This window comes from Schistosoma haematobium, chromosome 1, assembly GCF_000699445.3.
Source record: "Schistosoma haematobium chromosome 1, whole genome shotgun sequence".
Lineage (NCBI taxonomy): Eukaryota > Metazoa > Platyhelminthes > Trematoda > Strigeidida > Schistosomatidae > Schistosoma > Schistosoma haematobium.
Window position 1 is genome coordinate 4,502,053 of NC_067196.1, and position 13,960 is coordinate 4,516,012.

The 13,960-nt window shown below is 34.7% G+C and overlaps 1 protein-coding gene across 1 annotated transcript in view; it reads left to right on the forward strand.

The window, feature by feature from the left end:
• Positions 1-12,053, forward strand: part of GOLGA5 (Golgin sub A member 5) — a 45,743-nt gene extending 33,690 nt beyond the window's left edge. The window contains exons 11-15 of the mRNA XM_051214848.1: positions 171-323; positions 2,624-2,890; positions 5,522-5,815; positions 7,716-7,856; positions 11,492-12,053. Coding sequence (XP_051072960.1) covers positions 171-323; positions 2,624-2,890; positions 5,522-5,815; positions 7,716-7,856; positions 11,492-11,764 — 1,128 coding nt within the window. The 3' untranslated portion in view covers positions 11,765-12,053. The remainder of the gene's footprint in view (positions 1-170; positions 324-2,623; positions 2,891-5,521; positions 5,816-7,715; positions 7,857-11,491) is intronic.
• The last annotated feature ends 1,907 nt before the right edge of the window (positions 12,054-13,960 follow it).

A 13,960-nucleotide genomic window follows, 5' to 3' on the forward strand; every position in this document is an offset into this window, starting at 1 on the left:
CTTAACTTGATAACCTTATTGCAAATTTAATCGATATAATTGAAGAAACATTCATAACTAGATGAAATGATGTTGGTTACTGCTATGTAATTTATCAGTAGTAGTATATCTATTATCTTTACTAGTTGTAATAACTACTTCCTTCATTCAATATTTTCATTTTCTTGTAGAATACTTTGGAAGCTAGTCTGTATGAATCTCGTCAACAGAGTTTAATTGCAGATAAACGAATTGAACTAACTCAAAATGACAATATTCGATTAACACGTGAATTAACACAATACAAAGAGAAAGCCAATCATATTTTGGCAATGAAAGAACGAGTAAGGCTTTTTCGTCTCTCAAAAATTCTAACTGACAAATATATTTGTGAATAGTTGAATAAGTATGTAACACTTGAACCAATATGTATATATACGTACCAGATTCTACGTTACGATTAATTGACTGACGGACTAGATGTAATGTGTCGTTAGGGATGTGGATGATATATTTTTTGTATGTGATGATTCTCAACATGCTTCTCGTATACTGAACCTTTTCCACAAAGCATACCCCAACATTAGATTTACAATCGAAAGTGAACATGATAACATATTTCGTTTTCTAGATCTTGGTATTAAACGTCATCCAAATTACCGACTAGAGAGATATATTTATCGAAACGCCATGTAGAATGGGCTGTAATTGAACTTCTGTTTGATAAGTTACAAGATAGCTTTAAATGTTATTCAATTGTGTACGCAGATTGTGCTCTGAGGATAGAATTAAGGAGGAATTAGGTATAGTTGAGCTTTGCTTTCGTGAAAACGGTTATCCTCAAAAGTTCTTGAATATGGAATCACTAGAAAAAGGAAATCGATTATTCTACGGTTTAAAAAAGCCTGTCTTCTTAAAACTTGGCTTCAAAGCTGATGAAATAGCTGGAAGGATCGGTTCTAGATCAAAGGCAATACTAATAAGTATATATCCAGCGACCAAATCGGTGTCCCTATATCAAGCCAAATACTCACAGCGACAATCAAATTTGGACAAATACTCGCCTCATATTTTCTCTAATTTTGTTTCTCAGTTCACATGTGCATGCTAAAGCATATACATCAGTGGAACAGAATAGTTTGTGTCCGCATCTTCGAACATATTCCACATAAGTTGAGACTAAACGAACAGAAGGTTTTCAACAGTGCAATTACTCGTCTTTTTTTCGATAGTGGGTATGTTGTTGAAGTGATCAACAAACAAAGGAATTATAAACTGTTACACTTTGCCAAAACTGTTTAAATAGCAAGATCAGAGCTGAATGTATGTATCCAAAAAGAAACAGTTATAAATCTTATTTTACCCCGATGACTATTTTCGTAGGATTATGACGTAAGACATTGTTTTTTTTATATATTTCTATAAACTTTAATCAAAATCCTAGTTTTGTAATTCTTACTTCTGAGCTTTACTCACCTAGTCTGTATTACATAATCTATCTTCCGTCTCAGGAAAAAAAAATTTTTTTGTTCCCATACTCTTTTACAATATTCATATATTCAACCTATGAATAATCGAAAGTTTGAACAATCCCAATTTTTCTGTATCATGGGTCTCTTAATATTATTCTATCCCTTTACTATAACTCAGTTGATTCTGAACATTACTGATATGCTGTATGTATATTTGTTTTAATGATTAATGCTGTGATTTTCGATTGTAAACAGCTAAGAAGAATTCACAAAATAAATGAATCTATGTTATTATGCTACGATATTTGTTCTTTATTTATCCACGTTTATAAATGAGAGAGGTTGTATAAAAAAATCATCGAACATTTATCAAGCACCTTCCAAACATGCTTTCAAAGAGATTTTCTTCTAGCTGCTCAAAATAGACGTACAGGATAACATAAATGAGTAAAAAGGAAATGGACTCTTCATTAGATGTGCAGAAAACTAAATTTTTGATTGGTTGTGGAGGCTAAAGGAAAAAGGATAAATCAAACAAATTTCACATCATTAAAATTTTCATTCCTCTTTTCAATCTCACCTTCACAAGTATGGTCTGTTTTAATGGCCGCGCTTAATAATGTTCGCCCTTTTTAACTGTTCCCTTTTCGTTCTCTCCTTAATCATGTGAAACCTTCACAACCTGATCTTTTTTTTTGTATATATAAATTAGTGTACTGAATTTATATTCAGTAGTTACATTGAAACAGTAAACATGAAGTGGACTTGTTATGAATTGACAATTTGTTTGCTTATTACATTTCTTTTTTTATTTATATCTTATACGCTCAAGACACATAAGCCGACAGTATTGGAATAGATATTCTCATTTTTGTAAGGTGCACATTTTAGTACTTCGAGTCGTGCTCTACAGATATGTAACATAAATTTCAAGGATCTTTAGTAAATTAGCGCATTTAACTATTGATGAATTATAACAAGGATCGTTCTCATTTCATTATGTTAATTTGAATGTAATTTAACAGTATTACAACTCATTTGGTTGTTTTACTGAAAGAGACATTTGTTTTCTATTCATTAAACAATCTTGAACTATTAACTTCTGTGGTTTGTACACATTTTTATGCATGAAATTATAACTTTGTATTCTTCATTGGGTGTTGTATTGACAGGTGATTTCATCATTACGTGGTCAAGATGTAAATTTGGAACAATTACAAACTACAGTTGTCAATAGTGAAAATAATTCAGAAAATGAATTGATCACTTCTATACGTGCAGAATGTGATTTATTACGTGAAGAAGCTATTCGATGGCGTCTAGAAGTTGAACATAGAGAAATGGCAATGCAAGAATTAGAATTGCAAATGCAAGCTGAGAAAGATTCATTACGACGTAATATTGAATTATCAGAACAACAGGCAGAACGTGAAAAACAAGTTAGTTAACTGTATTTAACAATTCATGTTGTTTGTTTGCAGGAACGCTGAAGTTTTATTCAATTCTCAATAGTTTTAATATTTTGATCAAGTATAATCATTTTTTTGGACACGGAGGGTCAATCTAGTGGAGTTGGAAAACCCTGATTCCAAGCTCATGGTGTACATGGGTTCCAGGATCCTGAGGGAACAAATGCCATATGAACCATAGGACTGCATTTGCTGACATTGCTCCACTGCCTTGTGGACCAGACCTTTTGATTGAAGGCTCCGGGTGTGGACCCTAAGAAAACCACATTCTTTGGTCTGAGTATCTGGGCCGTATCACATCCCACACGCAAATGAAGTGACTTGTGTGGCGCATATGTATTCCATGCCCCTTTGTACCAATATTTATGTGTTCAAATAAAAGTGTTCTACATTCACATTCACTAATTTACTTATCCATTTTCCTCAATAGTTGTAGGGGAATAATGGGATACACTCTATAATGTCATAAACTAGATTAGTACTTTTGTTGTTAGCACACTTGATGATTAAGCATGAGGTTGCAGGTTTGATCTTAACCCCATGAACTCTGGTTTTATGAACTGTTTACTAGCATCAAACCTTACCAGAGCATTATGTTTCAAAGCCAAGTACAAAAATATGTGATTTTAGAGTCTAATATATGTATAATTATGCTACTAATGTCAATAAGTTCGAGCCTGGTAGCCAGATAGAAGTTCACTATCTAAGACATTACGATTTATTCTTTTGAATTATAATATTAAGTCAAAAAGACCATATAAGTCTTTATTGTGTTAGATAGAATAGATATATTCCATTCTCTTTTTCTAGCATATTTTATCACTTTTTCTGATAACCAATTAAAAACTATCTTATCATAAGTCATAAAAACGTAGTGGATACTTGTTTATTTTTGTGTATTATCATTTTTCGTGCACTGTAGACGGTTCATTTGCAATCTGAAACATCAATATAGACTCGGTACAAAAGCTCATCCACAGGACTTCAGTTTATTTTATCTTTATAGTCTTCTTAAGGACGAATATGTTTTCTTAATTTTGACCACATTGTCTCAATATTATTAGTGTGGATATCAGTAGTGGGGTTGGTGAAATCACACTTACGAACTACAATTAGATGATTGTAACCTTTTACTCTCTCCAATCATCCATAAAAATGGTAGTCCTTGATTTCATATTACTTACTTACTTAAAAGGTTTGAATAATTTTTTCTGGTTAGCGTTTTTTAGCGAGTTAGTTTTCTACGGGATGGGGACGCTAACCCCATGCCCAACCCTCCTCCTTTATCCGGGCTTGGGACCGGCAGTAGCCCCGGAGGGACTCCAGGCGGAGTTTTGATTTCATATACCCTACATAAATAAATATTGTTTCTGTACTGGAAAGATCATATTGTACATTTGGTCTTAAGAGATTCATAAAATGACACTTCACTACACTCTTAATCAAATCAAGTTCTTTCGACGTGTAATTGCCGTTAGAGGTACAATCCACATGAGTAACAGATGTTTCTTGTTAACTAGATTTCACACCACGTCATATTAACTGTTTTGTGTTGCATAGAAGATATATTCATCAATTTCAAACAAACTATGAACTAAATGTAACCGGCTTTTACATAACTCTTAGTAAATATACATGCTATCTGTCATGGCGTTTCCAAGAGGCACTATCTCAAATCCGATTACAGCATAGTTCTACCCGTAACTGACACCCAAATCCCCGGGTAGACCTAGAGTGGGGAGAGTCAGCTCTATCTCTCCAAATACTCTCACATGGCCACGTGCATACAACTACTGTCAGGGAAGTCTTACTCACTGCCTTCTCGTGGCATTACTGTTGTTTACGAAATTGATAGGACGAAAAGCGAATGTCCGGCGCATTAACCACGTCGGTGTATATGGAGGATCCACCTATGGGAGTTGGGGAACCCTGATCCGAAACCAATGGTGTACATTGGCTGGCTCCAGGATCTTGAGGGAACAAATGGCATCTGAAGCAATTATTGGTCACTGGCTACCATGGGACTGCATCTCCTGTTGTTGCTCCATTGCCTTATGGATCAGACCTTTAGGTCAATGGCTCTGGGTGTGACCCCTAGGAAAACCACCTGTTTCGGTTTGGGCACCTGGACAGTATCCTAGCCCTAACACGAGCGAATGATTAATGCGACTCATATGTATTTGGTGCCTCCCATGTACCAATGTTTATGTGTTTTTCAATAAGTAAATAATAATCCTGCTTGCCGGACTGTACTAAAGTTCCTGTGCTCTATTTCGCGTGTGTTTCAATAGATGTCCATCACAGAACACGACGTGTGACGTAAAATTTGTCCACCATGCTATAGTTCCAGTGATTTCCAAACTGATGCTAGTTTTTATGAAAATAAGTGAGATGGCATTATCGAACATTGGTAGTGGATTTTTTTATAGTGTTGAATAACTGTTGAATGTCTAAAGGGGTACACCTTATCCTGTTATATTTAAGTATAAATTCTTATATTATGAAATTAACTGTTTATTATCGTTTTGCAAATTTCTGCTTATTTTTTGACATCTGAATGTCACATGTTCTTATTTAAAACTAAAAAACAAAAACTCAAAGCTTCGAGAAGAAGCTGATACAGAGTTGGCACATTCAAGACAATCTGTACGTGAATTAGAAGAGACATTCAGTCGTCAAAAAGCTGACCTACACAATAAACTAATGTCAACCGAGTCAGAATTAGCTCGACTTAGACAAATAGCATCGAATGAATCGCTACGGAACACACCTCCTTCACGAAGTGATCCAGAAAACATATTGACATTAGAATCACGTATTAGACAATTAACCGATAATCTTTTATCGAAACAAGATGCACTGGATTCGGTGTTGGCACAAAATCATGCTTTAAAGGTGAGTTATATGAAGTAAACTTTCTTGATGTGGTGTAGAAGGTTTGTAGTTCAGGTGGGCATTTTTGGTGAAGCTGTATTCTCTGAGCTGTGTGATCTCCAGACTGTAATGAATCAAGTAACAGCAGCAACCAGAAGTCAAAATTCGGGGCGACAGAAAGAAATGTTAGCCGTATGAGGAGAAATTCAAATAGCTCATGTAGTGACTGGTACTATTTCAAACGCACATAGGCTGTTGTAACTCTAGACAGACTAACTTATTCATTCTCCTCAAGCCATATTTTTATCCTATCACTTATTCGCTTATTAACCCTGACTGTTTTTATATGATCGTGTGTACGTGTGTTGCTTACCTTGTTCATCACATGTCTGTAACTCATTTTTATCAGACTATAAGTATTCAGTCGCGCTTGGTTAAATCAAGTTGGTTCACATGCCTTCTCCCATTCATTTTTTTTCTCTCTCTCCTCTTTACTTCGTTTCCTCGGTTGTCTGTTCCGACCAACGATTGTATGAAATATACGTATTTGAAATCCATTCCGTTATTTGACTTATTTTAACACCGTTATTCACTAACGCGGTTTAGGTCGATAATTGCATACGAGGATTGGTGGTGTGTATGTTTCGATAACAATCATCATTCGATCTAGATGGGGTCAGATCAGTCGGTACCACTAAACTCAGTCCTATCTAAATATTATGTTGATAATGTTTAGAAAGACAATGAAAGCTTGACGACTAAATTACTCAGCTAATTGGATTTGATTGTACTAAAAATAAGCGTGTTCAGTTTCGAATAATCATTATTTCACCATAAGAGAGTGATGTTTGTGCCTATCAATGAAATCCTCTGATAATTTCAATCGTTTTAATTGTATAGAATGATTAAAAAGGATTGTACACCGTCTGATATTAGTTATATTGTTACCATACGTTCAGGATACGTTTTTTGGTAATGAAATCAAATTATTAAATGAATATTGTAATTTGCATTTTTTTGGTTGTCGGTCTGAGACAAGGGCACATATATACAACTTAATGCAAATGAATATACACTAATAACATTTCAACGGAGATAATTGGTTGTGCCTAGTAAGAAGGGAAAGAGAAAAAAAAGGTTCAATGTTTTGCTTTTATGTTTTTCAGTTTCATTTATTGTTAAGATATTTAAATTTTGATTTCGTAGATTTATGAACTTGCTCTTTGTATTTTGAAATACGTCATATAATTAAATATTGAAAATATGTATCTATTCATCACTTTATTCTTTAACGGTTAAAGTAGTCCACTTTCAACCAGGAGTTTCAGGGTCAAACACCGCTTCATCTATTCTTCAATTGGAGCACCTGGTTGATGATACTAATGTAATCCAGTTATTAAATATATGTTAGTGTACTTGCCTTTCAGTCACACTGTTTTTTTTCAAAGAGTAGTTGAAGTTAACCATCTGTTTAAACTGAGTTAGGTAAAGTGAGTTTCGGTCTTGCGATTTAAGTTATCATTATCCGGAATGCCTTAAGTACTGTTCTTCTGATTTACTTGTTTTGGTTATTGGAAGGGTTTTAGATGCACATAGTTAAGGAGTATTTTTATACTAATACATAAACAACCGTCCAGTTTTTAATTTTAAATATTATCTAAATTCCGATCAGTTCGTGATGAAAAACTCCTAGAAGTTTTAATATTATCGAGCAGTATTAATACTATCACCGTAAAAATCAGTGCCGATTCAGTTTGTGTATATTAACCTATAGGTAACAAATGAGTTCTATCATTATCTTGTGAATTCTTCTTAAACCATTTTTGAATGATTTCACCATTTTCCATCCTGTCTTCTATACGTTTTCTTTTTATATCTTGACCAATCCTACCAATCGTATCTTTTCTCTTATGTATATTAGATTCGACTTGATCGTGTATTGAGTGATAATGAATCACTTATTTCAGCTTTACCTAATTATGATACTCAATTGATTTTGGGATATGGTAGATCTTATCAATCATCTATTGGAGGTTATGGATGTACTAAACTTAATCTACATGTAAGTTGATTTATTGTTGATAACTTAGAAAGAGAATAATTTGTTACTTTTTCTTATGATTTTAATCACACTAATTTTTTTAAGCCCAACAATGATACTATTCATTTGCATAAACTGAAATAGGCGTTGTGAGTTTGAAATCCAACACTTAGTAGCTGAAAATTGAACATTTAAAATGTTCTAGACTCTACTTCCTCGAGGAGCTCTAACAAAAGACTTCTTCTGGTTCGAGCAATGCACAATGAACAATAGTAGCCTTAGTTAATTAATTATTTGAACACAGATATTGGTACAAGGGGGCACCAGATACATATGCGCCACACAAATCTCATTTGATTTGTGTGAGGGCTGTGATACTGCCCGGGTGCCGAAATCGAAGCAGGTGGTTTTCAGAATGCTGAATTGTTATGACCTTGAATCGCTTTTACCCCGTGATACTTGTTATGACTTCACCTTGATCTGCCTAGACTAAACTATGACCTTGACGCGTTAGGCTGAGTGGCTTAACCTTGAGTCTAATACGCGTGAGTTCGATTGGGGTAGAGAGAACTATTCTAAATCCTGATTGGTTGGCAAGCACGCAAGTGAAAGAAGACAAGACAGTTGGAACACTGAACTCTGGATTCTCTGAATTCGGATTACTACAAAAATGTACATGAATAAATAAGTGCATATCTTGACTACGACGTACGATAATTTGGAAAAATACAGTTATGCCCGAAACAGGGAATTAGGGTAGAAAATATAGTGCAAAATATAATGTTTAAATTACAATATTTTTGGAACAAAAAAGGGTATGCTAGTGAATGATACATAGAACGAAAGCTCGTGTTATGTAGAATAAGATAGGGACAAAAATAAATATAAGTGTTTTACAGGGTTTGAATGAAATGCAATAACGTCCCAAGAAAATAGCTTTCGTAATTGTCTGGGCTTCTTAATTCCCCGTTCATAACATGAATCAAATAGTCTAACCTAGATTGGGATCCAACGCTTTTATCAAAACAGTTTTCGGATTTCTGTATGAAACTCCAATAGTTCATGGGATTACCATCAAACCTTATGATCTCTCTCTTTGGTAGGTCTAAAACTTTAGATATCATTGTTATCCAGTTCTTTCTAGGAGGAAAGTCAACTCGACGTGAAACAGATGTAGACTCTTACGACACCACCTTGTCAATTACAACTTGAATATAATGTTCTCTTCCCTTTTGACGTAACCTTTCTAACTCAATTTCTCTTTCTGTCTGAGCTAAGCGTACTTAAGTTAATTCCAACTCTAAAAAGAGATCCATTCGGTAGCCGCTTTTTCTAAATTGGTCACTACTATGAGTTTCTAAATAGTGGAGAGGCAAATCAGGAATCAGATCAGTCTTATGATTTTTTCCACAGACATTTAACAGCACTCAACGTATGAATTTTTGACGAGATACTGGTCAAAACTTTGTAGGATTTAATTTGTCCTACAGATATGCTACTAGAACAGTAAATGCGATACTGGTGATCTCAGACACATCATGCCAGAACAGCGTGGTGGGAGCTAGTTCTGGACATAACTAACAACTTTTTGAGAAACGTGTAGCGGTCTGTATTCAATATAATCCTTAAACTTCGTGTATAGTTCGTCCTGATAACCATAACTAGATAATGCTCCGACGGTGTATTAGTCAAAAGGCGAATACGAAGCGTTGATTAAGTTTATCATTGTACCACGCACAGATAACCAAATTTACAGGTACGTTAAGCAAGTATGAAAGAGTAGCGCCGAAAAGCAAGCAGGCAAGCGAGTGAGCGTGCGGATCGAATGAACCAGCCAGCGAGCCAATGAACAGGATTAAAATGTATATATATACTGAAATGAATGAATCATCGAATCAGTTAAGCGACTAATAGTAAGACTAGCAGAATGAATATATGCATTGGCAGTAAGCAATGCTCAAACATACGATTCATACAAGTACAACAACAATAAAGGTACAATGATATCGACAAGTTGTTATAGTACGAATGACTCTGTCCGTTAAATAAGTTAGCAAAAGGGCTTAACTAAGTTAAATGTAAACAAACTAAATTGTATGTGAGCTGCTATAAATGATTTATAAAGCCTGGTGTAAATTTCTTTAAACCATGTTGTATAAGTAATGAAGATAATTTTTTCCTATGTACATTTCCAGCAATAAATGCTAAAGGTTGTTATAACTTGTGCCCTGTATGCTATTCATGTATAACGTAATGATACCGCCAATTCGAGAACAGTGAATTATCGACCGGACCAATGACGCATAAAACAAGTACGAGCAGTCTACAGACCTTATCGCCCCTGCTTCCCGCCTAGATCTGCCTGTTAAGCCAAGGACACCAATCTCAGCCTATGTGATATGAATCATTTATTTCAGACATACTGGGTCTATATACCAACCAGACAGACCGTATCGTACTATAAAATAGGAAACAACATTTGTACAAGATTTAGCCAAAAGTGGCTGTGAATGTGGGAGTTAATAATTGATAGACTGAGAATCACTCAAGAATGGTAAATCGTATAGTAATAGTTCATAGGTGAAAATAAGACTCATAATAAGAGAGGACATGAATATGAATAGTTTAGACATTTAACAATTATGCGATAAAAATATACGTATAGTATTAGTCCAGAAATAGATCCCAACAGTTACCATTCATTATTCCCATCGAGATATAACAAAGGTAAACAAGTTTCGTACGTACTACCGAATAAAATCTCGTCAATATAGCGGAGAACGTCATATATAAGCCGAAAAAATCCATTTATCTGATGTTAATCTTTAGAACATTTTACACTTGTTTTATCACTGATACCTATAAGAATAAGACAAAATCAAATATCTGAAATGGAGATAGGTATGCTAAGTCATCTTTTAACCCATCAATTTTCTTCAAGCGTTTTCTTATCTGTTCATAAATGACATTCAAGAAACGGAATTGCTCAGCTTTATATTTGCTTGAATGTATTGAATATTGACAAGGGCCGCATTACTGCAATTGAAGAACATATGGAACTCAAAACAACTGTCAATCAATATCAAAGTCAGAATGTTTAATACGAACGTTAAGACAGTTCCACTGTACGGAGCTGAAAATTAGAGAACTACTACAACCATCATCAAATAGGTACAAGTATATATTAATAGCTGTCTATAGAAGATACTCAACATCCATTGAACGGATACCATCAGGTTACGCCCTAATGTGTGAGAGAACAAACCAGCTTCCATCTGAAGAGGAAATCATGGAAAGACGATGCAAATGGATAGTACATACATTACGCAAATCACTAAACTGCATCGCGAGGTCAGCTTTCACTTGGAGTCCTCAAGGCCAGAGAACACATTACGCCGAAAAATGAAGACAGATATGAAAAGGAGAAATAACAACTGGAAAGAGCTGGAAATTATTGCCCAAGACATGGTTGGATGGCGAGTGCTGATGGTAGGCCTATGTCTCCACGAGGAGTAACAAGCGTAAGTAAGCAATTGAATATTGACACGTAACCACCCTGATTATCCTATTGTTTCTATTACTATATTTCATTCGTTACAATAAACTGTATCTGTCAATGTATAATACACTCCTTTTTATTACTTTGTTCCATATAGGATACCCCGATTCCTAAACAATTAAGACCGTTAGCTTATCGAATAGATAATCTTGGTATACAAATCGTTAACAGTTTTCGTCGGTTCCCAGTTATTCGTCTAACTGTTATCATTTATTTAATAATTCTCCATTTGTCGATAATTATTGTGTCTTTCATGCGAGTGGATAACATGAAAACTGTTACGGTTGGTGGCAGTGGCAGTAGTAAAGTGGTTATAGAAAATCCTCCTGTTGAAGCTAATCGACTTCCTCATGCTTTAAATAAACCTTGAATTAGATAAACACATTGTCTCTTCCTCTCTCTCTCTCTCTCTCTCTCTCTCTCTCTCACACACACTCACACACAGACATTATAACGGCCTCTATCTTCTTGTGTCTTTTCACTTTTTTGGTCTTTCTGTGATGTAATTTGTTTATCTCTTCTTTAATTCGGTGTACTTTTATGTACTACTGAAATGAAGGAAAGATAGTAGTATGTGGTGTGTTTTGTTCTTTTATTCATTTAAAGATTAATTAATTACTGTATTATTTTTGGAATAACTATTAAACAAATTCAGTGAATGAGGTTTTCTTCTTGATAAAAGCATTTATTCAAGCTCCACATTTGTATATATAGTTGTTTGATAGAAGAGATTGATTACATCATCCGAGATTTTAAATATCAAAAGAAGCTTGCGTTAATGATCAAAGAGTTAGAGAGGAATAATAACTTAAAAATTATTTGTGGATTAGTAATATATGGGAGATTATTATCCGCTTAACATATCTGAAGAAGAAATGACAAGAAATACAGGTCATAATAGTAATTGAACCATAAACATTAAAACTCTTTAGAGGATAAATAATAACTGACTACGGTTTTAAAAAATGTACAAAATCATAATAAAGACAAGCATAAGACCAGAACATACTAGAGAAGGGAATTAAGATCAATGAATGATGGGAGTTTGGATGTATCGCTTTACATACAAAGTTCGGGCTTGTATTGGTGAATCGTCAAAGCCCCAGTGTTTTGACGGGCAGTGTCTAAAATCTGATACTGATACGCGATGTACTACACACTAACCGGCGAACTGACTACTTGAGCCAGAAAGTGTATTGGACTACCGAATAAAATGTGCAAGTAATCATTCATATATATACCACTCTAGTCCTTAGGAAATTGAGCCATTTCTTAGCCAATGACATGCACTTGTACTCTAGGTCACTTCTGATTGTCATCGATTGACCTTCTGATTAGCTTTGCATATCACTCAGTAGTGTTTATGTTTTTGATTTGACCTCCTTTAGGTCCAATCCTTTCCACTCTATAGATTATTTTGAGAACGACTCCTTTGGAGTAAGGTGCACAGAAGTGATCAGGTGCTCCTGTCTTGAGCTAGTGATAGCTTTGCATTCCTCTTTTAAAATATGCTCCAAGTAATGTTCTGAGATGCGTTTGGAAATTGTTCTCTTTGTGTGATCAATTTATCATGTCGCACAAGAGCAAGTAAATTTATGGATCCACATCGGTGTGGCCCGAAGCGAGACTTTATCTTTAATAATTTCGTGAATGGTAGGTTGTTTTTGAGAAGAAAATAACAAGCTTAGCTAAATAGAAAGTTTTCCTCGGGGATTTCGTAATCCGCTTATTCAAAATCTCAAAAGTCGTATCTCCCTTAAATTCGATATTCATAATAAGAGGTTTTTATTAGTTGATGGTCCTTCAGGATATAGTCTTGGTGTTACGTTTCTGTTGATAAATCTAGGTGACTGGTTATCTATTGTGTCATGAGAAAATTTTCGCCTATTCCCCTGTGATAAGTAGTGAATTAAGTTTCTCTTTCTACTCAATGGGGCCCAGTTATAGGAATTCGTATACCTGTCATCTTAAATTGATTTTCTTAATACAGATATTTTTAAGGAACTATCTGGCCTTCTCTTCAACAGGACGTTGAGGAAAAGAAATTTGGCATTCACTATTGCTTCAAATGTGAATTTAATTGAAACGTCTAAATCGCACATTGATAGTATGTTGTAGAAGTAGTAATTTCCGATAATGTTTTGGGATACAAATATCATTTGTTGTTTTTAATTTAGCCACATAAACCGCATGTAACCTTCGTGAGTGAAACACTTAAAAATGAGTAGTGACTTCCAATAGATCGCTCTGCACAAAGATATATATTGAGAAAACTAAAACGTTTTAGATCGCTACCAAAAACAAACCAATAAAGACGGTAAATGCCGTTAAAAGGATCACATGGATTCATACTACTGTATACAACTAAGTAGTATCTCTAGAAAAACAAAACTCTTAGATGCAAAACACCCCTTAAATTAACGGAAAATAACGCGTAAATGCTGGATAACAAACACTTGTCCAGAACTCAAAGCAAATGAACAAACTCGAAATGCTCTCAAATGGCCACGCGTATTCAGACACTGCCAAGGAAGACCTACTAACTGCCTTTGTTGTGACTTTAAAC